Genomic DNA, 19,136 nt, shown 5'->3' with positions numbered 1-19,136 from the left:
GAAAAAAAAAGGGTGCTCGAGGAAGATGACTGGAAGTTGGGGGTAGTATTTAGGTAGTAGGACGCTGGACACTGTGAGGTTTCATTGTTGGTACTGACCAGTTCCAAGTTTGTCAAACCCTAGTTTAGGAAACGGAACAAAGGTCTGTACATTGGATCAATAAAAGAATTATGGTGTAGACTAGAGACAATGCTGTTAAGACAGTAAGGTCAATTTGAGCTGAGAGGATTATAAAGGTAAAATATTTCCCACTTAGCATTCCATTTCCTTGAACATACTCAAATACTTGAAAAGTCAACCTAGAATTCCGTTATTGGTCCCCAAGAAGAAAATGGATTTAAGTTGGCTCACAATCCTGATTGGGTTGCAGTGATTCATAAATATGCTCAGGCACTTCAAATGTGTTTCATTCAGATCCTAGGTAAGTTTATTTAGCATTGAATTCAAATGGATTGTACCTTTAGTGAAGGAAGAAGTCAGGGAAGGTTTGTTATTCTGTAATGGAATGAAGCATTTACCAGGTGAAAGATTAGTGATCTCATTGCCTTCATTACTGTATCCACAAACATCCAAGTTATAATTGCCATCAACATAATTCTGTTCAGTAGGGTTAAGAGCTCAAACCTAGGACCTCACACATTTTAGACGGAGTGCTCCATGGCTGAGTTCATCTTCAGTTCCACATGGCCATGTCCTTTATTTAGTCCCTATCTTGGCTCATAGACTGGCGTGGCTTCTCGAAAATCAGTTCCATGTTGGTTTGTGTGTGACATCAATGAAAAGTTGGCTCTCCCATCCCATCTGTTCTTGATAAATCTTGTTGGGATTCATATTGGGCCGAGAGCGTACAAGAAGTCTTACAAACTATATTTTTAAGACTTGCATCACTAAAAGCAATAATTTTAGTTTTAATTAGTCTGATATTTCTAGTTAACAGAAGGTTATTTGAATTTGGATAAGCACTAGTTCACAAACATTGATACCGGAGACAGCACTGAAAAAATGTACCTTAGAAACTAAAGAATTTCAGAAAGTTAAGGAGTGCCATTTATTAGCATGCGATAGAAAAACATCAGAACTGTATTATGAAAGTTTTTAATAAATGTTTCCATTATTTATTTCTGTATTCCTTAAAAACAAAGTCCCATCTGACAGTCCCACTCTAAAACTCTGCGTGGATAGCGACTCTCATCCTGCAAGCTGATCTATGTTCTCTGTACTTCTGCTTGCCAGATGATCTTCAATAACTTTTGCAAACAGGTCCCTCTTCAACAGATTATACGCAAGAGGTAAAAGCTGGCCAGCAACTTTGTGAAAATACTGAAAAGCAAAGAAGCACACAAAAAACATAGTATCAAACAGAGAAAACTGACAAGTATAGCTGACAATATATTGAAAAGCCCTTGTACAACAAAGCCCACTTTCAAAATCAGTCAACTGGGGGCATGGGACAGGCACCCAATAGTCTGTCCAAAGGCAACTGGCTCACCCCCATCCCCCCTGAAAAAAAAAAAAGGCAATCTTGAAGGGAATTCAGACCCATTATAAGTTTCCCATGGTCCATTCAGTTTTACTAACCTTTTTGTCCCAAACTGCCATCAAATGCTTTCTTAATGCTTTTTCTTAAGATACAAAGCTCTGCTTTTTTCTTTTATAGACCCTATGCAAAATATAGGGTTTAAATCACTCTGCTTTATTATTATTTTTAAAAAATAAGTATGCGCATGTGTTTTGCCTATGTGTATACTACATATCTGACAGGTGTCCAAGGAAGGCACAAGGGGGAGTCAAAGCCTCTGGAACTGGAATTGCAGACAGTTGTGAACTGCCATGCAGATGCTGGTAATCGAACCCAGGTCTTCCGGAAGAAGAGTGGGTGCTCTTCCACTGACTCATCTCTCTAGCCCCTTACCTTTATTCTCAGACTCATTCTCTACCATTCTCTTCCCTGCTAAGAGTTCGGTCTCAGGAACCCAACATTATATTCTTTTGCTGATAAACAGTAAGCATTTATTTAAGCACTTACGCTATACCTCGTGTAATTCTCACAAGCATCAAGTTTGCTTTTACTTACATCACATCTTAATGGTATTTATGGTTTGGTCCTTTGTGGCAATTGCAACTATCATTCTGCCTGCTTAACACTTTGGATATTTTCTACTGCTAACAACCAACCACAGACAGAAAAAGACCTAAGCTTTTACAACAAGTAAAAGTAGACCAGTTTTTCAGAATCTACCCCATAACTCAATCAAAGTGGGGAAGAGGGAAGCACTAGTCTGTGAAACAAGCCCTCCAGATGCCTGGTACACGTTGAAGTAAGAGCTGCTGGCTTAGTCTTGCTCTTCAGCATGGTCTGTAAATAGTGGCATTCCTGTCTCACAGGTATGTCAGTGCCATGAGGGCCTCATTTCTGACCTACTGAAACAATCTGCATTCTGAACAGCAGCTATAGGTGGCTAGAAGCATTCAGTTTGTGAATGGATTGAAGACACTGGAATGGGACTGCCTTTGTGAGCCTGAAGATGCTCTACCAAAGACTTACCAAAGAGCAATGAGAAATGTGCATGGCACATGAGAAGACAATTTTACAGGTAGGAAAAGAGATAAAAAGGTACTAAGAAAACTGCCCATCTGTACACAGCTGGGGATGATTATTTAAAACAGTAACTAAGTCGTATAGGCCTTTTGACTCTGAGGCACCTACATTTAAAGTAGCTGATACGTTAATTTTCTTAAGGATCAAATAATGAACGGTGTGTCTACCTCCCCACAAGCCTATATACTCACAAAAAGATGGCACACCCCTGGAATATTGATATGTAAGCTGAGTTTAATGTGAATTAAAGAAACAATTATGCTTATTCATTTACCAGAATATAAGATTTCAAACAGTTTAAGAACTTTTCCTTTAAAATTACTTCAGAAGTTCACTTTGAAATACAAGCTGGATCCCTATCTTGCCAGCACTGGAACTTGAGAATGTTAAGTGCAAACCTGAATGGGTGTACACGGAGTAATGGGGAACACGGAGTAATGGGGAACACGGAGTAATGGGGAAAGGCAGAATTTTTACTCACATGAGAGCCATAGCAGAAGAGGTCCATTCCTAATTCAAGCCCCATGCCATAATCACATTCATCATTAGCAAACTGCACAAAAGTCATCATTTCCTGAATGGGAGCAAAAGCTTTCAGTCTCTCCTCATCACTTGCAGCCTCAACAATCGCCTTGCAAATTCTTTTAAGGTCAGCTGAAAGAAATCAATGATGTAAAGATACCACATACAAAATCACAGCCATCTTTAATGATATTTTCCTTATGTCTTCTACTGATGTCTACTGTTACTCAACTGATAACATCTTAGGGATCTGACAAGCTGCAATTCAGAATGTCAGTCATAACATTTCTGATTCAAGCACTGGACACGGGGACTCAGAACTTCCCACAGGGACTGATTAATCCTGGCTTCAGGGGCTAGGGACCAGGGTGAGAGAAATAGAGGATGGCTGCATATATAATCCACATTTTTATAATAAGCACATTTAAAAAGAGAGGGCTGGTGATAGGGCTCAGTGGGTTAGAGGCGCTTGGCCACTTGAGTTGATTACCAGATCCCATGAGGGGGCATGAGAACCAACTCCTGAGAGTTAGTTGTCCTATGACTCCATTTCACCCCAGGGTATGTGTTGAGACCCTGCTTCTCTCTCCCCCTCTTACCCCCTCACATATATGCAGACTTACACTCAAACTAAAAACAGATGAAACTAAAGATATCTAACCCTAATATAGCACTAATATAACCCTAATACAGCACTACTTCAACATAAAAAATCTAAAAATGTTTAATACTTTTAAACAACTTATAAATTTGAACAAAATCTTTATGAAATTTGAAATTTAAAGTATGCCATTTGTCAGTGGCACTACTACATGTGAAGTGTTCAGGAGCCACTGACTGGACACCTCAGCCAGTCACCCCACCACCCTGTGAATTCCTAGAGGGAGAGTAAAACAGCAAATAGGATTAAATATAAATTGTCACCCAACACATCCCAATTCACTGGCTGAATATAGCACATAAAAACTCAGAACCGTCATTCAAAGTCTGGTAATTACTAAGACGCATTTATAGTTCTGAGGAACAAGTGGCTATGTGAATAAGACAGGAATATTTGCTTCTTCCTTGAGAGGTACTAACTTGGATTCTCTTTACATTTTATGCCACAGAAACAGGAAGAAAATGCTAATGGGGCGCTCACAGTAGAGACAGAACAATAGCTAACTGGTTCAACAGACTAATAGGTTTTGTGTGATCACCTAAGTACTTCTGCACGACTATATGAAGTAGTATCAGCTATAGGAAAGCTGAATGTCCACAAAGAACCAGTGCTTTATGATTCAACTTACTCTTCAATCGTCACTATGTCTAAAACAAGTTAGAAAAAATAACCTAAGCAATGGGTTTAAAGTCCCTTGAATGTTAGAAGTAATTACCTTGCATGGGGCGTATGTGGCATCATACTAAGTACTTTATATCCTTTCACATCCACTGCCTAATTTGCAGATGAAAAAGACAAGGCTTAGTAACACCCAATAGCTTGTTCAAGGTCAAGCTATGAATGCAGTTTTGATTCATCTACCTGAAACCTGAGTTTGCTCTTAACAACTATCTATTTCCCAACATAAGGGAAAGCTTTCTCCCTGTGTACAAACATACATACACATTTACACATCAAACACATTACCGTCTGTTTCAGGGAGCTCTCTATAGCCAACGTCATTTTTATCTACAGGAACAACCAAGCCTGCACCATGAAAGGTCTTTGTCACAACCTAAATCCAAGGGGGAAAAAATAAGACCAAGAAAACAGACAGAAAAGAACAGAAGACCTCCCCCCGCCCATGTCAACAGACACATAAACCCTGGGCATTCTCACAGCATTCAGAGACATCATCTCGGTAAATCTGGTTCCTGGGGAGAATACATTCTTAAAGACCACAAGTCAAGCATTTGAAGTAATTAAAAAATAAAATTTACAAGTTTGTCTTTGTATGTCAGAAGTTCAGGCCAGTCAGAAGCTAGAGATGGCAGTGAAACTCCATGTGGGTCCTAGGACTCAAGCCCTCGTCCTGTGGAAGAGCAGCCACTGTTCTTAACTGCTGAGCCATCCCACCAGCCTCCTGGCTGGAATTCTTGATCGCCCTGTCTCAGCCTCTTGAGTGCAGAGGTTACAAATGTGCACAACATACTCGGCCTTGGTCTTTTCTAGTAAAGTAGCTTCTATATTCCACTTGTTTATGTAGTCTATAGTGAAAACTTCCATGACAGAAGAAAAATAAAGTCCAAAAATACCCTCAACTTTTAAAGTTTATCCTAAGCCCCCGGCATGTTGAAAGTCCACGTTCCCACCTCACCTCCCTCCAATTCTTTCTTCATCTTTTGCTAAGCTACATTGAAGGGCAGAATATTCAAAAGAAATTTTCAGACACTGATCATGATTTAGGAAAAAATAAACTATAACATTAAATCTTAATCTTTACACTGGATTAACTTGTGGTTGCATTTCATTCTTAAACGTGAAAACAAAGACTAAAATACTTTAAGGAAAGCAGACTTTCTTCCAACTCTATACAGATTACCTATAGACCAAATACAGTGACTCACATAGACTCTGCCTTCCAAGTACTACAAGGTGATACCTATGTGCCAGCACCGCAATACTGTATAATGCTCTGTCGTACTAAAACAGTCTATGCTAACCTGTAAGGACAAAGTCACTAACATACTATTGGAGCTAAATTTTTTAGAAATAGGAAATTATGAATCAAATGAAGATCTTACAGTAATATTAAAATTCATACATACATTAAAAGGGATCTGAAAGCAACTATCAACATAGAAGAAAATCATAATTTTCTTATAAATTATTTTCCTTGTATTTATGTTATTATCTATTTTTTAATAAAAAACAAATACTGAGGGGCTGGAGAGATGGCTCAGTGGTTAAGAGCATTGCCTGCTCTTCCAAAGGTCCTGAATTCAATTCCCAGCAACCACATGGTGGCTCACAACCATCTGTAATGAAGTCTGGTGCCCTCTTCTGGCCTGCAGGCATACACGTAGACAGAATATTATATACATAATAAATTTAAAAAATTAAAAAACTTGCTGACCATTAAGTCCACAGAAGCTCAGTGTCTAGTCAAGACACTTTAGGAATGCTTGATAGCAAGGTGGGGCTCATTTCCCTTATAGTAAGAAATTTCCCTTGAGAACCAGACGGGTAAGAAAACAGTACAAAATGATGTCACTGTAATTCCCCTCAAAATAAGCATATTTCTGTTCTATATGACTCAGGAAGATTTACTAAAACAGCATTTCACTGGTGGCGGTTCAGCCTGCTGCTGAGTCAAGATCAGAGTGAGGCAGGCCCCTCAGTGACTAAGTGCACTGGGAGCTCTGCACAGCACCAGTTCATTCAGAGATGACCAGGACGCTGTCGGCTTAGCATGCTCGGAAAGAACAGCTTCGGAAGATGGCATGAAAGGCTGGAGGAGAATACTGGGCCTCACTCCCCCAGTGGTTAGGAGGAATGCCCATTAAAAAGCAGAATTCTTTTACATATCTGTTGACTTAGAGATTCATAACTTATTTATAAATAGATTTATAGCTGCTTTATAAAACCGTTTCTCACTCCCAAGAATCACCTGCTGCCTTATAAAACCCTTTCTTACTCTGCAGACACTAGTAAGTGCTGATAGGGTCAAGGAGGAATCAGGAGAAAATTAACAAATCTTAACCGTACTGTTTCTAAAAAGTAAGTTACCTTTGCATTCTTAGTGACTAAGTATAGAACTACATCCCTAATGTACCTTGCACTAAAACGAGACCTCAGCCATCAGAAAATAAAGCTTAATATTAAGCACAAAGCTGCTTTTATTTACCTTTACACAGTGACTGATACAACAAGATTAAAAGACCAGAATGAGGGGCTGGAGAGATGGTTTACCAGTTAAGAGCACTGGCTGCTCTTCTAGAGGACCTGAGTTCAATTCCCAGCACCCACATGATGGCTCACAACTGTAACTCCAGTTCCTGGAGACCCAACATCCTCTTATAGACATACATGCAGGCAAGACACCAATGCACATTTAAAAAGAAAAAGAATGATTTATACAACCACAGGATAGGCTCCAGTTATAGGAGTCAGTCTGCATGCCAACCTGAAGGCTGACCTGATCCCTGCTTCAGCACTGTCCAAGAGCCCCTGGGCGATGGCATGTAGCGCTCTCTTTGTTTTTGTTTTTAGAGACAGGGTTCTCTGTGTAACAGTCCTACCTGTCCGGGAACTAGCTCTTGTAAACCAGGATGGCCTCCATCCGCCTGCCTCTGCCCCCGACCTGGCTGGCCTGTAGCTCTCTTTAGGACAGGGCTAGAGAAAGAATGCAGTGTTGATGGGGAGGAGCCCAGAGCAGAGCACAGCAGGCAGAAGGGGGAACCCTACCTTCTTATCTCTCTGTTTCATCTTCAAGCTTCTCTGTTCCAGCGAGTAGCCTAGTTTTCTGGCTGCTTCTGTGAGTTTTTCATCTATGTTTTTTAAAATGCTAGTTTTCTTTCTATCTGTTACTTCTTTAAGTTTTTTCATCAAAAATAACCTGGAAAAGAAGCAAAAGCCATGGTTTTGTTGGTGGTCTCTCTCTATTTAATACATAGGAGTCAAGGAGCTGAGATAAAAAGGTCACGTTCCATATAGTACTTCAGTCCAAAGTCCTCATAGGCTGCAGCAAACAAGGAATAAATACTACTAATATTAGATGTCTCACATAGCTCCACTGTAAACACAAGGTAAAACATCCAAAAGCCAATGCTGAGTTTTAAGTCATACTGCTGGAAATAAAGACATGGCATACAGAACCAGGTGGTGGTGGCGTATGCCTTTAATCCCACCCCTGGGGAGGCAGACACAGGCAAATCTCTTTGAGTTTGAGGCAAGCCTGGTCTACAAAGCAAGTTCCAGAAAAGCCGCAGCCACACAGAGAAACCCTGTCTTGACGGCATACTGCCCTGGAGAGAGAGGGCTGGCTCAAGAGGAAAACATAAATGTGCTGTCCACAAAGAGGATTATTTGTGATAGCAGACCCTTGGAATAAACTGACTTCTAGTTGCTACCTACATTAGGAATTTGGAATTTGCAGCAGTCCTTTAGATCATGTAATTTTCATTCCTCTTTACATACCAGGAACAGATACAGAGGTAGTTTTACAGAAAGAAAGACAAACATTAATCTTGCTGTTTGAGTACATATTATTTCCTATATGCATTTAGACAGGAAAAAAATAGAGCCATTCCGGTCCATTATTTTCCCTCTTCTCAACAAGTCATGGCATTTATAATATGCAGGTGTTTTATAGTTACCTTTTATTGCTAGACTGTTATTTCTATAATTTGTTTTTATAAACAATTAAAAATAAATCATGTTTATAGACATCAAATTCCTTTTTATATCCATTAATAGCCAATTTGATGGCATTAATGTGTACAGTGCACAGTAACTGTAGGTGTTAACTACCAGCTAAGAAATCTTGGGATATGGATGTGTTCAGGTGTTTTTTCAAACTGATTTCCATAAGGGTTTTGCCAGTCAGCACTTCTACAGGTAAAGTTCTTAGCCCCTGACAATCACAGGTCATAGTTACCACTTAACCTTACTGACACTGCTTCCTTCATTCTTTAGCTAGTGAGCCTTGCACAAGAGACAGACAAACAAGACACTTAGAACTTGAGTTTTTCAAACTAAGATCGGTAAGACTAATATAAATTAAGTTAGATATTTGGGGAGTTACATATTTAGCTCTGTGGTATAGCATTTGCCTAACAAATGTAATGCCCTGAGTTTGCTACCCAGCACTGGAAATTTAAAAAGATGTATTTATATGCTGTGGTGTTTTTAGGGTGATTTATGGAGAACCTACTAGGGAAGAGTACCATGCAAAAGGCACAGCCCTGTATCGTGGGGCTTACAGGCTAGTATAAGAGACAGTAAACAACTAAAATTTCTAAAAATGACAACGTCAATTTAAGTTGATCAGTAAATCTTAAAGGTTTAGAAGAATGTTATCAGGGCCGAGGATATAGCCCAAGTAATAGGCACTTGCCTGTGATGCTCACGGCCCTGGGTTCAGTCCCTAATACTCAAAAACAAAACAATAAAAAAAAAAAAAAAACCCAACCCCAGGAGTCTACACCAATTACAAATGCCAAGCAAATCTTACATAAAACTCAACAGTCTCAGAAGAGAAAGAACAAAATGTGGCTGTCCCTCAGGTACACTAGTATGCATACAGCATAGAACAGAGGTCATTTTGGGTAGACTTGGTTTGAATTCTTTGATAATAAGTTATACTATCAAATAACAGAAATAAAGCCTTTTGGAGTCACACAAAATAGTCTATTTCATGTGATAAAGATTACCTTGTTGATTACAACATAAATTGCACAGCTATTAACAAATGACTTCAAATCATGTATGTGGCCAGTACCAATTGGTTCATTCAGCTGGGTTCTGACCTCTTCCTACATGAAAAATTGGTGCATTCCCATGCTATTATTTTTAGCTGATTCCACGTGGGACCTGGCTATTCCCAAGCAGAAGCAACTCTTGCAACTCTGAAAGGCATAGGGGATGGGATGTAGCAGCTGTAGAGAAAGCTGATAGATCTGGAACAGCTTAGATAAGATCTCAGGACCTCATCCTTAGCTTTATGAGGTTGAGTGGCAGAGGGCAGGCCAGTGATGCTTCTGGCATGACTGCAGATCAATGATAGGTCCCTCGAACTACTTGAGAGAGCAGTTCATTTCCTGGCTTCTTGGTAACAGCAGAGACAAACACCATTGATGATACAGTAGTCACACAACTGTTATCCAGGAAGGCTTGGCTTGTTCTAGTTACTCTTCCAAGGATTTCATAAATACCTTGCTCTTAAAAATTGTTTAGTTTAAACTATATTGCAATCGGTTCTTATAATGAAGTCTTAATGGCATTGTTTAAATATAATGTCTAATTAAAAATCCTAATTTTTTCGATTTCTATGGAAAAATCAGAAATACGATTAAGCACTACTTACACACTTTTGCAATGTAGGGGATAAAACCCAGAAGTTTTGACATGCTAAGAACATGCTCTGCCACATGTTCAGAGCTCAGTCCAGAATAACGCAGTATGTCTATTAAAGAAGCAGTCATATAAATTTTTAATGAAAAGCAGCGAACTGTGTTGTCTCGTTTCAGAAGTCACAGAAGTAAGCCCGAGAAATCTGTAGCGTCGGAGTCAAGACAACCCTACTTTGTAATGTGGTGTAGACGTGCAACAAAAAAAAAAAAAGAGAATTAAAATGAAATGGTTTCTTACTTGATGGCAGCAAACACATTGTCTCCATTTTGAATAATTACACAATTTTTCTTTGCCTCATTTGTACCAATACATACAGGAAGTTCATCAGGAGAATCCCTGTTTTAACAAAAGACAATAAACATTTAGCTGCCATAATTTATGATGCCAGTAAGCAGAAAATAAAGTCTATAGACAAAATATACCTGTAAAAAGCAGAATAAACTTACTAGGTTTAAGCTCTAATATCTCCAGACTGTCTATGAAAAGTCCTATATATCAGAACATAAAGTTTTTAGTACCTAATTATTTTTCCTCGAATATAAAAAAACAGTAAAAAGAGTCTGTCAACAGAGTATTTCAGACAACTGGTCACCTTCATTATAGAATTTATTAAGAAAAAACAGCAAGAAGTGAAGTAAAAGCCAAAAAGAAACAGGAAAGATTAAAAAGAACTAAAGAATCATATTCCTGTAGAGAGCCAACCCTTTTATTTTAAAATTGAAAAAGCCAGTAGAAAGAGGTTAAGATTCTTGGCTAAGTTCTAGCAGCCAATTAGTTTCACAGCCAAGAACAGAATCCCTCTGAGAGCACGCCCAGCCTCGCAAGTGTTCTGTTCAGTACTTCTCTCTAGCCACACCTCAACTTTCCTTCTGTTACTTCACTTTAACTATACATCACAGTACTCCTGCTACAAGTGGGCAAGGTATTTCTCACATTACCCTGTCTTCTAACGTTTTACATATCTGCAGGCCTTCCCTTAATTCTAACAATATTCCTATCAAATATATGCTGTTATTATCCCTGTTATTTCAAGAGAGGAAATTGAGTCACAGAAAGGCCACAGTCACCACTGACTGGCATAGTGTCATCATGATAATAAATGGCAGGACCAATCTTTGAGTCCGTTGGCCCTAGAAGTGTTTATATGATCTTATCTGAGCTCCAAAGAAGCTCTTCTGATCACAAAGGACAGAACTTTATATTCAAAGAGAAAAAGAAATTGGGGAAGTTTAATGTAAAGAGTTCACCACCCTAGGCAGGCTAAAGAGTTGAAGGGTAGCCAGAACAACAGATAAAGCCTAAGCCATCAATAAGAGGAAAATGCATCTTCCTTCGGGGGATGTCAGTGATGGTCTGTAAGACTCATTGATAGCAGAGTAACTGTATTTTAGAGAGAGAAGATCCTTTACCTGAAATACCCCATGTGGTACTGAGTTTTATTATCTCCAATAATAATGGTCTGGAACTCAGGAGGGTCATAGTAAAACCTCCAGTGAAGATTCCAGTTCAAGCCTGTGGATTTTGTCTTCATTTTATGTTTCCCAGCAAGGATATCATAAGGACCCACTAACCGAAGTCCAAGGCTTGTAGCAAGTGCATCTATAAGGAAAATAAGTTTACTCAGGTGACACTTTCTAGAGGCAAAAAGGAAATAATGCCTTTTCATCACTGACTTACTTTCTTGCTTGCTTGCTTTTTTTTTTTTTGTTTTGTTTTGAGACAGTTTCTCTATAGCTCTAGCTGTTATGAAACTCACCATGTAGACCAGGCTAGCTTCAAACTCAGATGTCTACCTGCCCCTGCTTCCTGATTCTAAAGAATTCTTAACCAAGTTGTTTTTAAAGAATGCTTTTAAAGTCTGTAAAAATGTTTTTACCCAACAGAAGAATCAGTTTTAACAGAAATGCGGCACTAAATTTAGGATTTCCCTTTAAGTTTACTACTGAATTAGCTTAACACTGCTCACATTTCCTGTGCCTTTGTAGCCCAAGCCAAGCTGCTCTGCATTCCTTCAGGCAGAAGAGCCGCACACTTACCTTGCCTCACTGCCGTCTACTGTTGGCTACAAATACACAGATCAAGGAGGAGACAACATAGAGCAAGGATAGAAAAAATGTTTTTCCTTTCCTTCTCTCCAGCTGTCACTCCAGGTTCTTTTGACTTTCAGATAATTTGAACCACAACACTCAATGATTCCACTGTTTTTTCACAGAACACAGGGGCAGAGTAAGAAAGAGAACCACAATGCCATGAAGACTACAGATCTGCAGCTCTTCTAGGACGGGTACAATCAAGCACTGAGCCATCTCTCTCTGTAAATGTCCTTGAAGGAAACTTAGTCTACCTAGTCCACGGGACAAGTTAGCAGAGGTAAATAAAGTGACAATATATGCACCTGCTACTTTTCCTTTAGCTTCCATGAAGGAATGTCCTGAAACTGCTGGCCTTTGCCAATAGGTGACAGCAGCATGGTACAGCATTCTGGTTTGGATTGACATTAAACAAAAAAGGCCCATGTGCTGAAAGCAGGGCCCAGCTAGTGACATCACTGAGCAGTAACAGGCCAGATGGCGATAAGGTCTACTACTGGTGGAAACTGGTCGATGACTTGAAGTTCATCCTGTTCTGGGACTCCTGCTCTTTGCTTGCTGTCTGCCATGAGGTAAGAACTTGTCTGATACATCCTTCTGGCATAACCTATCACAAGTACCAAAACAATGGAACAAACTAACCAGGGTCAGAAACTTTTAAAACCAGGATGCAAAATGACCTGTCCTCCTACAGGGCTGTTTCCTCAGGTCACAGCCATGAAAATATACTAACATTGAGTATTAACTCGTTTCTTTGAAGACAGCTCTCTCGTTAGAAACAACTTTGGGAATGGTCCTTTGTCTTCTCTTTTTTGATATGGTCTCATATGGTGTAGCTGGCCTGAGACTGTGATACTCTCAGCCAGTGTCCTAACTGCAAGACTGTAACGGGCAACGTCGGCATAGCTGGCTGAAACACCCTTTCTCTACGATCGTGTCTGTCTTTCCTCCAGTTCCCTATCATCTTTTCTAGTCAGGAGCAGAAAGACGCTGGAGGAACTTACCAGCTGGCTTTTCAGGATCAAGTTCTTCACAGAACTTCCAGAAATGATAGAAGTCTTCAGGCAGGGAAAGCTTATAAAGATTCTCTACTTCTCTCCGAAGGTCACTGGAGACATCCGCTTCACAGGGTTTACTTCTCTTCCCTTCACCTGGCTTTTCACACTGAAAATCGACACACGGAGCTTCAGCTCTCCAAAAGTAACCTCAAAAACTCTCCTTGAAGAAAACCAACTATTGCCTGTTCTGTGTAAGTCTGACTTGGAGTATGTGGCTACCTGTACAGGCTGGAAGAGGGCACTGGATTCCCTGAAGCTGGAGTTATATGAGGTTGAGAGCTGCCCAACCTATCAGGAACTGAACCTGGGTCCTCTGCAAGACCACTGCACACTCTTAACTGCCAAGCCATCTTTCTAGCTCCATTTAATATATGTTTAAAAAACCAAAAGGAAAAAAAAATCAATGACAAAAGCATATGCTAACAATGTTTATGAGTAAAATCCTAGGGATTCCTTTGTACAAAGTAGAAATAGTTTGCATGGTGATCAAGGAATACAAACACACAGAATGTCTTTAAATACACTTCTCTGTGACAGCAGAAACACAAGAAACTAAAGAAAATCTTTAAAAATTGTCAAAAAGGCAGAATGTCATCACTCCATAATCAACACTCAAGAGGACTGCCTGGGTAAAGTCAACATAGGATACACAGTGAAATCATATTAAAAAAAAAAACATACAATGGCACATGTGTATGAAGAAGCCAAGACGAAACCAATTACTTTGATATTCTAACCTAAAACATTAGTAAAAGGAAAATAAAACCTGTTTCTTCAGGAAGTCCAACCAGTTACTCCTGGCCTATTTACCACACCATTACTAACCTCCCATTTAAAACCAGAGGTCTTCCTTTTAACACTCCAAACAAAAGGAGAGGACAGGTATGGTAGAGTTAATGAGAATAAACTCTGAGCTAAAACCACTTATTTCAGAAAAGGCTTTGTAATGCCAAGACCTGCTATTCCTTGTACCTTCCAGCACCATGCAATAGAAGTCTGCTAGGTTAAAGGATGCTATTAGAAAGTGACATACTACCAAGGTAGCACGCTCACTTCAGGTTACCTGTCTTGGTTCTCTAAGCACAGTCTGTTTCTTTCCAGGAACCTATATCCTTCAGAGTATATTATCACATTCCTCCTTTCAGCCCAGACTTGTGGTTCTGAACAAAGGGGTAAGTGCACATTTAACCCCAGCTGGGCTAGTGGTATCTAGTGGCACAGAGCCTGGGGTGATGCGCAACATTGTACAATGCACATCAATGGTATTGAGTGCCGCAGGGGAGCTAGAGTTGAAAATTTTCACCTAGGTGTTTCTGATAAGTCCATTTTCTCAGAGGTCCAGGTTTATTAATCAGTACCAAAGTCTACATAATCTATTTCCAAACCAAATGGCATGTAAGACTTGTTCACGATGGCACTGTCCTTCGGGGTTGAAATGCCAACTGGCAGGACAATGGATAGTCATGGGACTTTCAAACAACAGAGGACACTAAATACATGAAAGGGAAGTACAGTGAAACACCATGGCTCACTATGACTATCTGAAAGGATCAGATGTGACATTGGTGGAGGAAGTGTGTCACTGGGGGTGGGCTTTGAAGTTTCAAAAAGCCATTCAAAGCCTAGAAGAGTCTTCCTGCTGCCTGTGGATCCAGAACTCTCAGCTCCTTCTCCAGCACCGTATTTGTCTGTATGCCACCATGCTTCCATTCCAGCCATCGTGATAACGGACTAAACCTCTGCACCTGGAAGCAAGCCCCAATGAAGTGTTTCCTTTTCCAAGAGTTGTTATGGTCGTGGTGTCTCTTCAGAGCAGTAGAACATCGACTAAGACAAGATGTACCATAATAGCCTTTTTAGGAGTCAACGACCTCTAAAAGAAGGCAAGGGTGACAGGGGCAGTGACTAGAAGCAGCGGGAAAAGTTTAGGCAGAAAGGATAAGGCACCTAGGTTGGTAGATGCAGAGCTGTGGTAGCGTTTTATTTTTTTAAATTAAAAGCTTTATTATTTAAATTTTTCATACAATATATTTTGGATTGGAGGAGAAGTCCATTCCCTACTGAGCCACTGCATTGGACTTTGTTTAAGACAGGGTCTACTGTAGCCCAGGCTGGCCTGGAACTTGCAGTGTGGCTGAGGATGACACTGGACTTTTGATCCCACTGCCTCTGCCTGAGAAGTGCGGGGATTACAAATGTGTGCCAATGCTCTGGCTTTTGGGTTGACCCCTGACTTAATTTCCAGCTGTGTCACCTGGGCAAGTTATTTAACCTCTGTGCTTTGTACTTTTATCTAAAGACACTGTAAAACCGGCTATCGCTGTTTGTTCGTTTTTAAAATAAAGAATAGCTCTGTTTCAAAATAAAACAGATCGTCTCTACTTACAGGTAAGCCCATTATTCTGCCAAAGCAGCCCACTGTACCTTCAAAGAGATTTGTCAGCTCTGCTTTAAGAATCCTCGCATTCCTAACAAGGAGAATTTGAAACAGCTGCTGTCCTCAGACTACATTTTTAACTCGGTGTTGTGAGAAGACATGACCCAACGTGAAAAATAAATGCCTACAAGCACCGTCCCCTGACCCTTAAGCCTGAACAACAGCCTCACCATACCCAGCTTAAAATTCAGTTAGAAGAATTGTTAAACTTTGGTTTTCCTGCTTAATCCCTCTTGTTAGCTACTGAATACTTAGGGAAGGCACGAAATCATGTCAAAGTCCAGACTGGCCATTTGGTCACTCATTCGCACCCCCGCATCACTTACAGTTCTATATCAAGGGATCTCTTATGTTTTCTTCTCTGCCATCAAGACTTTCAAACCTGAGCTGCCTTAAGAGTAGTCTTGCCGGGCATGGGGCGCACTCTAATCCCAGCACTCGGGAGGCAGAGGCAGGTGGATCTCCGAGAGTTCCAGGTTAGCCTGGTCTACATAATGGGTTCCAGGGCTACAAAACAGATCCTGTCTCAAACGAAAGTCGTCTTTAACAACTGAAGGACTTGTTAAATCCAGCCGGCACTTTTTCCCTACACACCAGCGTGAACCCCAAGCAAAAAGCCGAGGGTGAAATGTACGCTCGCGTGTGCCCCGCCGCCTTGGCAGCTCCTCCACAATCCGCGGGGCCCACCAGACCTCCTTTCCATCAGCAGGACATGGATATGGAGTGAATAGATGAATGGTCGGTCGCTCAGAAACGCCGGCTGGGGCTGGAGAGGAACGACCGCCCCGCGGTCCTCAGGAGAGCAGCCCTCGGGGTTCGCCAGGGGAACCCAAAACGCCGCCCCGAGCTCCGCCACCGCCCACAGCGGCCCCGCACGTCCCGCCTCGCCTACCTGCGGCCCCGCCCCGCCCGGCCTGCGCTTCCCGCCGCCGCCGACCATCCTGCAGCCGCAGCGCGCCGAGGACCGCGTTCCCGCCACTTCCGAGCGCCACCGACTGCTTCCGGGTTCAAAAGCCGCCAGTCCGAGCAGCCGCTTCGCGGCGCCAATTTAGAGCTCAGACTCCGCCCCCCAAGGCGGAATGCGGGCGCGCAGGCCCCGCCCCCAGGCAGGGTGGGCCACGCCCCCCGAGCGCAGGCGGACCAGAATCTGACCCCTGCGACGCCTCCGGGGCCCCGCCCACTGCCTAGTACCTAGGCCGGCTGCTCCAGAGACCCAGAGATGTGAAATTTGGGTGCCTTGGCGAGGCACAAGCTCCGTCCTCAGGTGCACACCGCTGGCTGTGTGATGCCGCCTCACTCCAACCTTTTTGTTTTCTTTATTTCTGTTCCTTTAGCGAATTTATCTTTTGCACGCCATCCTTTTCCCTTCTCTATTCCGCTCTTGTTATCTTCGAGAAATAAATTAGTCTTTTGTTCTTTTCTTTCTCTCTCCATTTCTTTCTTCCCATCTTTTCTCTCTCTGTTCTCGTTTCTCTCTTATTCATTCTTAATACAATTTACTTTTTTACATCTTGGCTATGCTTAGTTGTAAACTCTGAACCACCACAGCCACAGCGACATCCCCCCTCCCCGCACCCCCGGAATGCTTAAAGACACAATCTCGGGCTGTACCCAGAGTTTAAAAATCAGAATCTGACTTTTAGGAATAATTTGGTTTGGAAGACACATTGCCCCACCACTGTCCTGGCAATGCCCTCTTCCCCATTCTTGAGATGGAATCTGTACTTCATTACTCCTAATGTGTATACTCTCATTTTGTGGAATATGTACTCAGTTTTAAAGTTATTTTAATTGTGTGTGCTTGTGGATTTGCACGCGCGTGCAAGTGTTCGCAGAAGTCAAAATAGGCATCGAATTCTCCGGAGATGGAGTTACAAGCGGTTGTGAGACACCCGAAATGGGGGCCCTGCAAGGGTGCTGTGTTACTCTTAACTATTGAGCTGTCTCTCTAGCCCTTATCCTCAGATATTGAGGAGCACTTCAAACCAATTGCTCGGCAGCTTTAGCTGTCTATAACTGAGGCAGGATTGAAAGATAGGGCAAAGTAAACACCGTGATCCTGCCCACTCCTCCCATCTGGTGCTTGCTTCTCACTAGTTAAAGAATTTCAACGCACCTAACAAAACTTGAAAAGACTGTTCAAAACTATGATAATAGAGTCTTTTTCCATGATTATAGTTCCTGTTTGAAACAGGAGTATGAAAACAGCCAATAAACCATGCTTGTGACCAGAATGTTCGTTTGACCCATGTGACCTCTGATATTGACCTTATCCATTCGTAAACCTGAGCAGCGCACCTCTCACCTTATAATTTCATTTACAAAGTGAGGTTCTTTAAGATTAGAAAAATTAAGTAAATCAATTCTTTTAAAATTTAATTTTAAAAATTTAATCTTTGAGATTGGTTTTATATCCTTTGAACAATGCAATTTCAAAAACTATAAAATTTATTTTAAAAAAGACATTAAAGTGTGTCTGTTGTTGACATGGTTAATTTTTGTTGTTGTTGTTTTGACACAAGGTAGGTCATCTGGAAAGAGGAACCTCTGTCGGGACAACATACTTGTCAAATGGCCTGCAGGCAAGTCTGTGAGGTGTTTTCTTGGTTAGTGACTGACTGACGTAGGAGTAGCCAGCACAATGAAGTACAGTAAGAAAGGTACTAGGTTCTGTAAGAAGGCAAACTGAGGCAGGCATGAGAAGAAGCCAATAAGCTGCAGTCCTCCATGGTCTCTGCATGCGTTCCTGCCCTGACTTCCCTTCATGGTGGACTGTGGGCTGTAAGATAACATAAACCCTTTTTTCCCCAGGCTTTGGATCATGGTGTTCATTACAATAGGAAGCAAACTGACATTCTTAGCAACCACCTTTTCAGTTTCTCTCTCTCTCTCTGTGTGTGTGTGTGTGCTTTTTTCCTAATGGACTCCAGCTTTGCTTCATACTGACTTGTCCTGAAATTCCTTTATTGGTCAAGAGCCCAGCTACCCCTGAGTAAAGGTTTCTGGGAGGAAGTGCTGTGGAATATTATTTTAACTAGACAAAGGTGTGTTGCATTGGTTTCTGCTGCCTTTGTTAATGATGTAAAGATGGGTTACATTTGTTTGTGCTACGTTTGTTTAATTTTGGAAAGATTTGTTGCTCTTTCACATTGCCTGCCTGAGGTGCCTGATTAATTTAATAGAAAGCTGAACCAGCTTGCGGGCAGAGAGAACATGAAGAAGGAGAAGAGAGCAAGGGAGAAAGAGAGGGACACCCCTGAGGCCAGAAGCCAGGCAGCACTCACCAGACAGACATAAGCAGGGAAGTAGGACAATCAGAAAGAGAGAGAGAGAGAGAGAGAGAGAGAGAGAGAGAGAGAGAGAGGGGGGGGGGGGG

General features: G+C 41.4%; 1 protein-coding gene across 1 annotated transcript; it reads right to left on the bottom strand.

Moving 5' to 3' along the window:
• Window positions 1–884: 884 nt before the first annotated feature.
• Hpf1 (histone PARylation factor 1) lies at window positions 885–16,797 on the bottom strand. The gene is made up of 8 exons (XM_050161827.1): window positions 16,653–16,797; window positions 13,270–13,429; window positions 11,585–11,774; window positions 10,413–10,511; window positions 7,509–7,659; window positions 4,749–4,836; window positions 3,081–3,253; window positions 885–1,320 (listed from the first exon to the last, which is right to left on the bottom strand). The coding sequence occupies exons 1-8, from the start codon at window positions 16,698–16,700 to the stop codon at window positions 1,189–1,191; spliced, it is 1,041 nt and encodes a 346-aa protein (XP_050017784.1). The 5' UTR covers window positions 16,701–16,797; the 3' UTR covers window positions 885–1,188.
• Between the last annotated feature and the right edge of the window lie 2,339 nt (window positions 16,798–19,136).

The sequence above is a fragment of the Alexandromys fortis genome, unplaced genomic scaffold (genome assembly GCF_014885135.2).
Source record: "Alexandromys fortis isolate MF-2015 unplaced genomic scaffold, M_Fortis_MF-2015_v1.1 scaffold_137, whole genome shotgun sequence".
Taxonomy (NCBI): domain Eukaryota; kingdom Metazoa; phylum Chordata; class Mammalia; order Rodentia; family Cricetidae; genus Alexandromys; species Alexandromys fortis.
Note: the sequence above shows the minus strand (reverse complement) of the source record. Positions and strands in the feature narration are given on the sequence as shown.